This window comes from Mandrillus leucophaeus, unplaced genomic scaffold (assembly GCF_000951045.1).
Source record: "Mandrillus leucophaeus isolate KB7577 unplaced genomic scaffold, Mleu.le_1.0 Scaffold689, whole genome shotgun sequence".
Lineage (NCBI taxonomy): Eukaryota > Metazoa > Chordata > Mammalia > Primates > Cercopithecidae > Mandrillus > Mandrillus leucophaeus.
In genome coordinates this window covers 1,012,946-1,026,807 of record NW_012107463.1, presented here as the reverse complement: position 1 = coordinate 1,026,807, position 13,862 = coordinate 1,012,946, and the positions used below count along the sequence as shown (strand labels likewise).

Here is a 13,862-nt window from a genome sequence, read left to right as displayed (position 1 = left end):
ATGGTTTGGAAGTTTCCTTTTGGAGTTGATTTCCAGTTTTATTCCACTGTGGTCTGAGAGAGTGCTTGATATAATTTCAATTTTCTTAAATTTAGTGAGGCTCATTTTATGGCCTATCATATGGTCTATCTTGGAGAAAGCTCCATGAGCTGTTGAATACAATGTGTATTCTGTGGTTGTTGGATAAAATGTTCTGTATGTATCTGTTAGGTCCATTTCTTCCAAGGTGCAATTTACATCCATTGTTTCTTTGTTGACTTTCTCTCTTGATGACCTATCTAGTGCTATCAGTGGAGTATTGACATCCCCCACTATTACTGCGTTGCTGTCTATCTCATTTCTTAGATCTATTAGTAATTGTTTTATAAATTTGGGAGTTCCAGTGTTAAGTGCATCTATGTTTAGGATTGTGACATTTGGTTACATGAGTAAGTTCTTTGGTGTTGATTTGTGAAGTTTTGGTACACCCATCACCAGAACTGTATACACTGCACCACATTTGTAGTCTTTTCTCCCTCCCCTTCCTCCCACTCTTCCCCCAAAGTCCCCAAAAAGTCCACTGTATCATTTCTTGCGCCTTTGCATCCACATAGCTTACCTCCCACGTATCAGTGAGAACATTTGATGTTTGGTTTCCTCTCCTGAGTTACCTCACTTAGAGTAATAATCTTTCATCTCATAGAGGTCACTGCAAATGCTGTTAATTCATTCCTTTTTAGGGCTGCATAGTATTGCATCAGCTATATATTACTACAGTTTGTTTAGCCACTCATTGATTGATGGGAATTTGGGTTGGTTCCACGACTTTGCTATTGTGAATTGTGCCACTATAAACATGCGTGTGCAAGTAACTTTTTTGAATAATGACTTATTTTCCTCTGGGTATATACCCAGTGTAATATACCCAGTATAATAATATCTAGGATCTACAGCAAATTCAAATCAGTAAGAAAAAAAAAAATCCCATCAAAATATGATATAACGAAATACCACCTGTATCCCAATAAATTATAGAAAATTAATAACAATAATTTTCATGTATTATTCAGGAGACAAAATCATATTAAAAATAAAATAGAGGGGATTGTCAAGTCTGATATAAATTCATAATTACATGTATTATCCTAGACAGTTCAAGGAGGACAGGACTCCTAGGGAACTGTCTGCCTCTGGGTTGCCTGCAGCCTACTCTCTCATACCTCCCGCTACCCGCCCCACGCTTCCCCGACCCTTGCCATTGCAGCCTTGCTGCTACCGCCAGGCCACCGGCATTTTTTAAAGAGGCCCCAGCGTAAGTTCCAGGAGCAGAGCTTCAGTCGGCGCAGCCAATGCGCATGCGCAAGGCGCGAGCTGATTCTAGAGTCACAGGGATCTCCACGGTCCGCCTGGTGATGCGTCTGTGAGGTGTCGCAAAGCAGGACCCATTCGTAGCAGTAGGTAGGTGTCGAGGCTCCAGCCTGACGTCTCCACGTGGTCGACAGGACGTTCTCCGGATGCCGGGAGTCGCGGAGAGCGCACCAGGATGAAGAAATTTCAGGCGGAGTCCCAGGGAAGCAGCGCGGGATCCCAGCCTCAGGCCTGCCCAGACGGTGTGCGGGCGAGTCTGCCTCCAACTCGCGCCCTCTCTGATCTCGAGGACAGGCCTGCAGTATGCCCATGGGCTGCTCTCTTACCCGATTGTCGTTCTCGCGGAGAGCAGAACCCTGCAGCCTCAAGGGCTGCCTGGGGTGGGTGTTTCTGTGCCGCTGCTGTATGTCTGTGTGTGTGTCTTTCTTTCTCTCCTGGCTCTCTCTTTCTCTCCTCTCTCCCTCTCTCTCTCCCTCTGTGGCTGTATGTGCCCATGTGAGTGTGTGTTTTGGGATGAAGGTGCCCTGTGCGCTGGAGGGCTGTTTCTTGCATGTCGGCCTGTGTGTGGTGAGCCGCCTTCTGTGTCTGCCTGGGACGTGTGACCAGTTGTCCCTCTTTTTCCCTGCGGTTCCAGTTTGGGTTTGTGAAGGCCTTGGCAATGTGGGTAGCTGCGATGGACCTGCAGGGGTTGAAATCTACTCCCCATCCTGAGAGGCCTCTTTTCTAGGATCAAGACGGCCGCAGCACACCCAAGGACAGTATTTTAAAAAGCATCACAGGAGCTCATTGTCCTCCTGCAGGAGGGGTGCAGACCGACCTCCAAGAAGATGGTTCTAACTCCTCCCACCCTCTCTTCCCATTGAGAGATGGAGCCCCGCCGCGACACAGGCTTGGAGAAGAAGCCGAGAACGGGACGTGACAAGGATCTAGGTCACTCCAACGCTGGCCTTTCTGGCCAAGTCACCCGTTTGGCACCCCTTGCCGGAAACCCATGGCGGTGGCATTGTGCTGTATCCCGCCTGGGCTCTGACCTCTCCTCTGGCCTCCCTCTTGCTCTGTCTGCCATGTTTCTGACGGGCCTGGATGCTTCTTGGTCTGGCTCAGGGTCTTTCACAGAGAACACTTTTGAGTCCATCAGGGAGAAACTGCCTGGAAATCCGTTTCATGATTGTTGTCATCACAAATCATCAAAATGTCATCTGACAGAACAGATTTTTCTAAGTTGATTTACTTATGAGACATTTACAAGGGTATAGAATAATGTGCTCAGTGAATGTAGTCGTCTCATTTAATCTTTGATGTTTCAGATGATGATTTTTTTTGTTTTTTTGAGACAGAGTCTCATTCTATCGCCCAGGCTGGAGAGCAGGAGGGAGAACACGGCTCACTGCAGCCTCGACTTCCCAGGCTCAAGGGTCCTCCAACCTCAGTTTCCCAAGTAGCTGTGGCTACACGCACGCCCCGCTTTTTGTAAATTTTGTAGAGATGAGGTTTTGCTGTCTTGCCTAGGCTGGTCTCGAAATCCTGGGCTCCAGCAGTCTGCCGACCTCGGCCTCCCAAAGTGCTGGGATTACAGGCATCAGCCATCAAATCTGGCTAGGATTACTTGGTTTCCTTATTGGCATATTCTATATTCACCAAATAAAGAATCTACAGTCTCAGTCTAGGTAGGGTAAGCAAAAATAAATAAATAAATAATCTACAGTAATCTTGCATACTTATATTCTAAATTTATTTACAAATTCATAACTTATATTGGTCTAATTTTAAAGTTTTTTAAACAATATACGTAATGGCCATGTCAATCTTTTCATAGCTTTTTAAAATTAAAATAGATTTGAAAGTATACCTAAATCGTTTTGGGTTGTTCTTGTTTTTGTTTTTTGTTTCTGGAGTGCAGTGGTGCGATCTCAGCTCACTGGAACCTCTGCCTCCCAGGTTCAAGCAATTCTTTGCTTCAGCCTCCGAGTAGTGAGGATTACAGGCGCCTGCCACCATGCCCAGCTAATTTTTTTGTTTTTTAAATAGAGACGGGATTTCACCATCTTGGCCAGGCTGGTCTTGAACTCCTGACCTTGTGATCCACCCGACTCGGCTTCCCAAAGTGGTGGGATTACAAGCGTGAGCCACTGCTCCCATCCCCTAAATCTTAAAAATATTTTTAAAGAGACATTTTTAAAAATCAGTTTTAAATGAGTTTAGCATTACATTTCCAACTGTTTATATTTTAACGAGGACTGACTGAATTGTATTTTTTTAAAAACCATCTGGCCAGGTGTGGTGGCTCACGCCTATAATCCCAGCACTTTGGGAGGCTGAGGCAGGTGGATCATCTGAAGTCAGGAGTTCGAGACCAGTCTGACCAACGTGGGGAAACCCCATCTCTACTGAAAATACAAAAAATTAGACGGGCATGGTGGTGCATGCCTGTAATCTCAGCTTCTCGGGAGGCTGAGGTGGGGGAATCACTTGAACACGGAGGCGGAGGTTGCGGTGAGCCAAGATCAAGCCATTGCACTCCAGCCTGGGCAACAAGAACAAAACTCTGTCTCAAAAAAATACAAAAACAAAAACAACAAAATCTCCATGTAGCCTTGAATTAGTAACACGCCTGTCTTTTCTTTGATGTGGGGTCTACTTACCTTCACAGAAAGTTTGGATTCTTTTCTATTAGCAGTGAAAGAGATGCTGTACTTGACAGTCTCATCTTTTATTCAGATGGAAAGGTTATCAAACTATTTCTCAAGACAATGCTTTTAAATATTATTTATACATTAATCTTTTAAGTAAACAATTTCTATCTTATTCCCTGTACACTTGTTGTATTATACTTTATTTTTTATTTTTTTAATTATATTTTTATTTGAGTCACCAGGAGAAAGATTCCCTTGTGGTTCAAACCAGGTGTTCAGAATCATAACAGGACAGAAAGGTTTGATCCCGAGCAAAGCCCTAGAGGGGAAACCAAAATAGACTGAAATAAGACAATAGCCCATATAAAGAGATGAATGAGTGGCCACACACACACACACAGACACACCCTCTGATGATGTGCGCAGAGGCACATTTCACACGGTCATTTCTGTTTCTTTTTAAATACTGGTTTGTGGGGTGGGTTTTTGATTTTTTCTAGCTACAAGAAAAGGCCCAAAAGTGCATACGTGAGGCGGGAAAGGCAGAAATTCAGCAATAAAGCAGTTTCCCTGAAGGAACATGAAGGGGAGGAAACAGGAAGCAGTGTTAGAAGAGTTCACTTTTCTCACCCTTGGGCTTCCTGCGTTTTATTATTGGTCCACAAAGTTATATTCACATTGTAGCTTCCAGGCATCTTCCTTCCTGGGAGTAGATTGGCTGAAAGACCTCTGGGAACTGTAGAGAAGACCAGCTTTCAGGGCTCTGTGATCTTCTAAGGATGGATGGCTCTGGTAGGGAACAAAGAGGCCCAGCAGCCCTGGGCCCCTCAGCACCAGTGTGAAGGTCCTTTCTCTCTCTGGGGATGTGTAAGAAAATGGCCCCTACTTTGAGGACAGAAAGAGTAGAGGGAGCGCCTGAGCAAGATTCCATGGCTGGCTCCCCTTGTCTGGGAAGGAAAACTAAGCTGAGCCACAACAGGCTGTTTCCTGCTGCTCTGGGCCCTCCTCCCACCACTGACCACTCTCCCAAATGAAGGTCTTCTAATGGGATGTGTCCCTGACCTTTGGTCCCCAAATCTGCATTGTACTTTGAGAGCAAGAGGAAACAGAATGCACCAGCATCACCCCCAAGCCTCCCAAGATAATTTCCCAGGAGATTCTCTGCCTCCCCAGCCCCCAAACTGCCCAATACAAGATATTCTACCCCCTTCCACCCAAGCTGGGGCCCAAATGGAAAAGGATTCGTCAGGCAGGAGCTCCTCGCCCACAGTTAATTACTCATTTCCTCAACCTCTGATTTTGGGCAAATATGCCCAAATGCATTAACAAACAGTTGACAAAATACTTATGATGACTAATGACTGAACAGGTCCTGTCCCTCACCTGCAGGTTACAAGTGCGCAAAGGGACAGGAGGTCAACGGTAGGGCCTGTTTGGACTCAGGGTGACAATGGGAGGGGGACAGAGGGGTGGCAAGAAAAACCAGAGATGAATAAAGTCAGGCCAGGGTTGTCACAGCCACCAACCACCAGAGAGAAGGAACTTGAATACAGCACCATCATTCCCCTCCGCATCCTGGAGGCTGTGCTTTCCATTTTGTAGCCCAGGGACCCTCTTCCTTGTTTCAAAGGGGCTTTATGTGAGGGGGAGACCTGCAGGGAGAGCCCCCTCAGTGAGACACACACAACGTGGGTGAAACAGGGTCCTTCTGGCACCCTATTCTGCAGCCCCAGACACAGATGGGGGAAGAAAATATGTCTGGAATGACGTAGCCTTCCCCCATCCCTTACCCCCAGTGAGCTGCAGACCCAATGTTGGCCCCCACCTAGGCTACACCAGCCCCTTACCTTCTACTCTGCACACTACAAAGGCACATGGCTGGGCTTCCCCCACTCAGAGATTCGGGAAGGAGGAATTCATTTCAAAGACAAGGGAAGGAACTTCTCTTCCCCCAGGGCCCTCTCCTCTCACTGTGGGTTTTGAGGAAATTATCAGGGGAAGAGGGCTCTGCACAGGCCCACAGGGGCCCACTGCACACAGGCCCAGAGACACCTGAGGACACGCCGCCTGCCCCATCTCACTCTCTCACTCGCCTGTCAGATGCTCATGCTCCTGCCTCTACACGCCAGGTCTTGGAGACACAGTGGTCCTTGCCGGCTTTGTGCATCCGCACGTCCACTTGGCATTGGGCTGGGGAGAGGAGGCCATGGAAGGCCCATGGCATCTTCCCAGCAGAAGCAGGGAGGGGCGGCCACCTAACGCAGATCCCAGAAACTGGGGGAGCTGGGGGCGCTGCACACCCATAGGCCCGAGGCGTTTTTGCCCTCCCCTAGGACCACGACTTCCTCCTAGGCTGGGTGGGTCCTGGAGACTGGGGGTGGGCTTCAGGAAAAGGGGCTGCCGGGAGAACTCCCCATTCTCCTCCCCTTCCTGCGGTTGTCCTACAATGAAGAAAGGCAAACTTGACCCAAACTGTGCTTCCTGGGGCGCCCTTTGTTCACTGCAAGCCTGCGTGGGCAGGAGGCAGAATCACGGGATGCGAGGAACTCACGGGGAGGGGAGGGAGAGTTCACCCCGCAGCAGGAGCCCCACGCTCCTGTCATCGCCCTGGAGGAGGGAGAAGGTGGAGAGGGAGACCCCGGTGGGCCAGCAGCCCCCGCTTTGAGAAAGAGAGGCAGAGCCCCTTGCACCGGTTCCTACACAACGTGGAGCCCCGTCCCCATCCCAGGGACAGGGAGTGGCTCCCACTGTGGTTACTTTGTGTGGAGCCCCCGCCTGGGGGTCCTGGAGTCTCCGCCTCCCCCAGCCACGGCATGTGCGGATGTGTGAGGAGCTGGGCGGGAGGATGTGAGGGGAGAAGGGAGGCGTCGAGGCCGGGGCAGGTCTCCAGTTCCAGCTCCCGAGAGGCCCAGGCCCCTCCATCAGGAGAGACACTCAAGCCGTCGGCCAAGACCAAGGGTTAGCCTCCGGGGAAGGAGCTGGGAGGTGGCAGGAGACGGCTTCTGTCAGCAAAAGCAGCCAGAGTAGGGACAGGGTCTCAGGATGTGGCAGGGTTTAAAGAACAGAGGCACTGAGGACCGGCGGGGGCGCCCGGGCTCCGAGGCCTCCATGCTCTCGGCCGCCGTCCCCGGGTTTCCCGTGAGCACCCTGCCCGCACTTCCCGCCACGCGGATCGGCTGCAGGGCAGCCCCGTCCTGAGGGAGCGCGGTCCCGCCGGCAGCGCTGCAGTCGCGAGCGGCCGCGCTGCCTGGAGAGTGGGGCTGCGGCTCCCGGCGGCCACCCAGGCCTAGGCCCCCTCTGCTGCTGGCTGTGGCCAGGCTGCCGCGGTCCTGGGAACCTCGGCGCTCCAGATCAGCCCTGCCCGGCCGGACCACCGCGCTCTTCCCCTGCTGCTCCTGGCGTCCTGGCTCCGGATCCCCTCCTGGTTCTTCACTTTCGGGACTCCGGGCGTGTCCCCGCCGCGCCGGAGCCTCTGCCGGGTTCTCAGACGCCGGGAGCCGCTGGCTGCTTAGCGCGCTGGGCTGCGGGAGGCTCCGCCAGGCCCCTTCACAGCCCCCAGGACGCAGGCTCGAGTTCCCTTCCAGTCTGCCGGCGCCTGTCCGTGCTTGCCTGACTTTGTTTATTCCACACTTAAGAGTTTTAAACTTAACGAGCTTTTCAAAAAAAATATTCTCTCCAATTCTGTGGATTGTCTTTTAGGTTTTTTGTTTGTTTGTTTTGAGACAGGGTCTCACCCTGTCGCCCAGGCTGCAGTGCAGTGGTGAGATCTCGGCTCACCCACTGCAACCTCCGCCTCCCAGGTTCAAGCGATTCTCCTGCCTCAGCCTCCTGAGTAGCTGGGATTGCAGGCGCACGCCACCACGCCCGGCTATTTATTTTTTATTTTATTTTTTGTAGGGATGGGGTCTCCTTATGTTACCCAGGCTAATCTCAAACTCCTGGGCTCAAGCGATGCTCCCGCCTTGACCTTTCAAAGTGCTGGGGTTACAGGTGTGAGCCGCTGTGCCTAGCCCCATTTCTGAAATAAAAGATCCTCTTCTCACTGAAGTATATCCAGTCCCTTGTCCATCATTAATGATCCATTTTAATCCTGTGATTTATTTCCAGTTCATCTCTTCCACAGATGTGTCCCATATGAGTTTCACATTATAAGTATTTAAAAATATTCACTCTCATGTGTTCCTTCCTGTCATGTATACGTATATGAAAAAAAGAATGCAGCAGTATCTGGCGTTCCACAAGAAAAGAAAATTAAGCCATAAATTTTACTTCTTAGTATGTTACATAGGTTAAATAAAATATTTTAGAAAGGAAATGCTTTTGAAAAATTTATTTTATGATCCTAAACCTTTGAAAACAAGTGTAGCACAATTATATTAATCTTGGAGAAGTGCTCAGATATATCTCTATAGACATGTGTAGATATATAGGCACAGATATAGAGAAATATCAATTTTTCTTATACCTTGAAAAGGGAAGGCATTTCAACAATGGTGAACCAAGGAAAACATATCTCATTTAAACTGCTTAGACTGATAAAAATTTAAGTGAATAAATGTTTCACATGATGATGAATGAAGGACAGAATTCTCCTACATTGCATATCAGGATTATAAAGTGTTTCACATTTAGGGGTTGGCAACCAGACAGTATATATTAACATTTAAAATACAGAAAAGGGGCCATGCGCGGTGGCTCACACCTGTAATCCCAGCACTTTGGGAGGTTGAGGCAGGCAGATCACGAGGTCAGGAGTTTGAGACCAGCCTGGCAAGTATGGTGGAACCCTGCCTCTACTAAAAATACATTTTAAAAAAATTAGCTGGGCATGGTGGCACCTGCCTGTAATTTCAGCTACCCAGGAGGCTAAGGCAAGAGAATTGCTTGAACCCGGGAGGCGGAGGTTGCAGTAAACCGAGATTGTGCCACTGCACTCCAGCCTGGGCGACAGAGCGAGACTCTATCTCAAATAAATAAATAAATAAATAAAATACAGAAAAGAAGCAAGTAGCAATGCTAGTCCTGAGAATCTCCCCCCAGGGCCACAGATGCAGGTGAAAAGACAAGAGCACAGTGCTGGACCCCAGTGCTTCCACAGGGTGACCTGTATCTGCCAGGATTTACAGAGGTTCCCCCCTTTCACGTATGAACTTTTTGCACATTTTCTGAGATTCCAACTTTATAATAAAATCAACAGTAAAACAAATTTAATTTTGATATATCATTTTTCAAAATAAAAAGACGTTCCAAAAGAGACCCTTTTTCATTTGTTTTTTTGAGACAAAGTCTCACTCTGTCACCCGTGCTGGAGTGTAGTGGCACAATCACGGCTCACTGCAACCTGTGCCTCCCGGGTTCAAGCAATACTCCTGACTCAGCCTCCTGAGGAACTGGGATTACAGGCACCTGCCACCATGCCTGGCTAATTTTTTGTATTTTTAGTAGTGACGGGGTATCTCCATGTTGGCCAGGCTGGTCTCGAACTGCTGACCTCGTGAACTGCCCACCTCGACTTCCCAAGGTGCTGGGATTACAGGCATGAGTCGCTGCGCCCAGCTGAGGCCCTTTCAACTCACTGTGCAGCTGAAGGGTATTCCTGAGGCCGCCCAGGAGAAAAGTCACTAATAAAGGCATGGCAAAGCACTACTCTGTTTTTTTGGTCTCTCTGTTTACACCACAGTGGAGAAATAGCCTGAGCTGAGCCCTGCTGACTTCTTCCCCGGCAGTGAGCCGGACCTTAAAGCAGCATTGCTCCCTCCTCTCCACCAACGCCTCCCAATCTGCCAGGCTGTGTTCACTGACCCCAACTGCATCTGAGGGTCACTGAGGCCAGTGGATCTAGGGGAGCTTTCTGCTGGGCCAGAATTCCTCCACCGTCACATGCTGGACACAGCAGTGGACACAGCAGTGGACACAGCATTCAGCTCCTTCATAGTTGATTCTTATACATAAAAAGAATATTGGAGATTCTGAAACACACCAAGAAATATGGGACTTAATGTAACAGTGAAATAGCAAAATAATTCACATAACTAACTTCATTTCCATTTAAGGTGCCTTCTTCTATTCCTGCACGTAGGTGAGGATAATTTTACAGCACTGAGATAAAATGAAAAATAACAATCACATAGTTTTTGAAACTAACTCTTAGCTAAGTTAAAGAAGTATATAAACAACTATGCTTTGATGGAGATTTATAGGAACACTGTGACTTGGCCAAGGACAAGGAAGTTCCCAACCTCCTCAGACCCTCGCTGGCTCCCAGGTGTCTGCCAGCCTCAGCCCCCTCTGCATCTCAACCCCTTTACATAAAAAGAGCCTGACATTTGTACTGACTTAAGCTGCTTCTTTAGAACAGTCGTCCACCATCTTCTTCATTTTCTGGTTCTTCAAACTAAAGTCACCTTCCTTGCCCTAACTCCTTGTCTCCTGATGTATTGGCTGGTGTGTGGGAGCAGAATGAGGTTGGACTTGGTTACATTACTTTCTCTTCACAAAAAGTTCAGATTTCCTTTTGCAGTGGAAGAACTGCTGTACTTGAGCACTTCATTTTTATTCTAATTGAAACACTATCAAACTATATTTCTCAAAACAATTCACTGTAAATATCATTTATATGTTATTGTAAGTGAATAAACTGATATTTTATTCTCTACATACTAATTATACTTTGAAAATATATGCACTTTACAATAAAGACTTTCAGTACTCTGTAGCAATAGTTTTTCTAGAGTTATATTCCCAATAGTTATAAGTCATAAATTAAACCCACCATTTTTTGCTTGAGTATGTATACATTAAAAAACAAAAGAAGGCTGCGCGGTGGCTCATGCCTATAATTCCTGCATTTTCTGAGGCTGAGGCTGGCGATCACTTCAGGTCAGGAGGTCAAGACCAGCCTGGCCTATATGGTGAAATCCTGTCTGTACTAAATACACAAAAGTTAGCCGGGTGTGGTGGCGCATGCCTGTAACCCCAGCTACTCAGGAGGCTGAGGCAGGAGAATCGATTGATTCTCCCAGGAGGCAGAGATTGCAGTGAGCCAAGATCTTGCCACTGCACTCCAGCCTGGGCAACACAGCAAGACTCCAATCAGTCTCAAAAAAAAAAATAGTTTTTTTGAGGGGGGATAGAGTGAACTGGTATGCTTAGATAGAAATTTATATAATTTAATATTCATATATTCATATTTTTATATAATCATGGATATTTTCTAAAAAACATTGACAAGTTCCACAGAAATTGCTTTCTTTTACTACATGAGTAATGTAGGGAGGGATTTTGGATGAGGAATAGATCCCCTCGAACAACACTGGAGGGCTCCACCTTGCTGCTCCTCATCCCATCTCAAATTCATCAAAAACACTTTTTAGTGGAAAGTTAAAAAAAACTGCAGGGGGCTTCTCTCCCCAAAAATTAAGCCAGGGTTCCTATCATTCATACATGTAGTCACCAATTATGTCTCCTCATTAGGCAATGAGCACAAACTTGCCAGTGTCACAGTGGAAGGGAAGCCGCAAATGACACTGTGAGTAACTGGAAGGGCTGGGGGAGTCACATGAGATCAACGACAGAGACAGCATCACCAGAAGTGCCTTTGCATTGCAGACAGAGCAATGGAGAGAAAGGAAGTCCCTGTCTTCATGTGGCTGACATTTTAGGGAAAAAAAAGGATGAAACTCCACACTACAATGAAATGTAGAATGGAGCATGTCAGGAGATGATAAGCTTTATGGAGAAAAATAAGGAGGGTGGAGTAGGGCGTGTTAACCAGTGAAAGTGGCTTAGGCAAGTGTCTTGATTAGCAGAGGTTTATTGAGCTAAGGTTTGAGGCTGCACCCAGAAACAACACAAGTCACAGGAGCACCTGTACTTTTTCAGCTGGGGATGAAATCATGGGAGTGTCTCAAACTGTTTCTGCAGTCAGTTCCTGGGAGCGGGTCTTAGGACCAGGTGGCATCTCTTGGTCTGCTGAAACATTAAATCCAAAAAGTATCTCAAAGACCCGTCCTTTAGGTCTCACAATCGTGATGTTATCTATAGGAGTGGTTGGGGAAATTACAAATCTGGTGACCCTCAGTTACATGACTCTGGGGCAGTAAACAACTTAAAGAAAACAAGCTAAGCAATGGCAGGCACGGTTTAACCATCCCTGTTCTTAACAAACTTCACACCCTACCGTAATTCTCATCTTGTCTTATAGATGCATCTTCGATCTCTGAATGAGGAGGAAGTCAGTTTTCTTTCTTTCAAAGTTTAACTATGAACTAAATTCTTCTCATGGTTATCTTGGCCTCCATGATAGAATAAGCAAAAAATGATTTAACCTATGAGGTTAGGAGCAAGACGGAGTCAGTTATGTTAGATTGATCTCAAGACTTATAATTCTACAAAGGTGGTTTCAACTTCCAACAGGCCTCAGCCATGGATATGTGGAATTAGACTGAAGATTTCCCCTGGGAAACAGCCAGGAGAATGGACCTTAAAGATAAATGAGAAAAACTTGTACAATGGGGCCAGGTGGGGTGGCTCATGCCTGTAATCCCAGCACTTTGGGAGGCTGAGGCGGGGGGATCACCTGAGGTCAGGAGTTTGAGACGAGCCTGGCTAACATGGCAAAACCCTATCTCTACTAAAAATACAAAAATTAGCCGGGTGTGCTGGTGCACATCTATAATCCAAGCTACTCAGGAGGCTGAGGCAGGAGATTCACTTGAACCCGGGAGGCAGAGGTTGCAGTGAGCCAAGATCGCACCACTGTACTCCAGCCTGGGTGACAGAGAGATACTCTGTCACACACACATACACACACACACACACACACACACAAAACCTGCACAATGGGAGGGGGTTTGCTCATAACCCAGGGTTGGTAGGTTACAGCCACCCATTGCTAGGCCTTGATCCTCATTACTCCAATCCTTGTCACAAGACTATTTGAAGTCTGACGGCTTCTAGATGGGATGAAATAAACTTAGTTAGTAGATTCAAGAAGCAAGGCCCAGAAAAGAGAAGAAGGAAGATAGAGGTCAGGGGTCCCAGGAAGGGGAGGGGCCATGAGAATCAGAACCAGGTGACACCCCTCAGCAGCCCCTTCCCAAAGATGAGAAGCCTAGTTTATGAGATCTCAAATGTGCTCCTGAGCCTGTCCTGATCTCTTAACCCAGATCAGTACTCTTCTCCAAGCACAGTCAAGTTCCTCCCTGAGCTGCAACCAGCATGTCAAGACCTCTACCACGTTTGAGAACTACAGCTGCGAGAGAACTGACTTGTCACTGTAACTCTTTTATAGCAAGCAGTCATTTCTATCTCTTGAACCAATTCCAGAGACAGGCTGTGGTAGGTTCAGGAGTAAGTGCCAATGCTGGCTATTCCTATTGTGGCACCTGTGGTAATGCCAAGCCCAACAAGAAAGGGAATTAATTGAATTGCTTGGTGGGCCCCAGAAATAAGAGCTAGGGCCGAGAAGCATCACCTGGGGCAATGAGATGCTAGGGGTTAGGTAAGCCAGCATGGGTGTTCTGGTCCACTTTGCAGGGAAGCCTAGGTGGGCCTGTGTCCCACACAGAAAGCAAAGTTCTGTCATAGGTAGACAAGAATGGATATGGAAGGAAGCAAAGTCAATTCCAAACATTACCAATATCCTCATTGGCTATGCAAGATGTGATATTCTGTCACTAAAGTTGGAGCTGCTAGGAGAGCCAGACATGAGTGACTAGTTTGAGTAGGAAGATGGTTCTTATTTTCCCAGAAGAGCATGTGTCTAGTAATGTCAAGGAGAAGAGCTTCCAAAGGGAGTTAAAGATTTGAAATTTTTGCGTGACCCCTCCTGGCTTGGTAAGGTAGAGAACCTTACTTGGTATTGGGAGATTTTAGTTTCTA

General features: G+C 47.4%; 1 protein-coding gene and 1 long non-coding RNA gene across 2 annotated transcripts in view; one reads left to right on the top strand and one right to left on the bottom strand.

Annotated features, from left to right (window-relative positions):
- The first annotated feature begins 1,486 nt into the window (after positions 1-1,486).
- LOC105555496 lies at positions 1,487-2,545 on the top strand. Its single transcript, XR_001008479.1, has 2 exons — positions 1,487-1,589; positions 2,148-2,545. It is a non-coding gene; the product is annotated as an uncharacterized LOC105555496 (long non-coding RNA).
- A 3,553-nt stretch (positions 2,546-6,098) lies between these two features.
- LOC105555502 (coiled-coil domain-containing protein 144A-like) overlaps positions 6,099-13,862 on the bottom strand; it is a 57,207-nt gene continuing 49,443 nt past the window's right edge. Inside the window, exons 9-10 of the mRNA XM_012002470.1 lie at positions 7,052-7,609; positions 6,099-6,488 (exon numbers count right to left, since the gene is read on the bottom strand). Of these exons, the coding sequence (XP_011857860.1) occupies positions 6,099-6,488; positions 7,052-7,609 (948 nt within the window). The remainder of the gene's footprint in view (positions 6,489-7,051; positions 7,610-13,862) is intronic.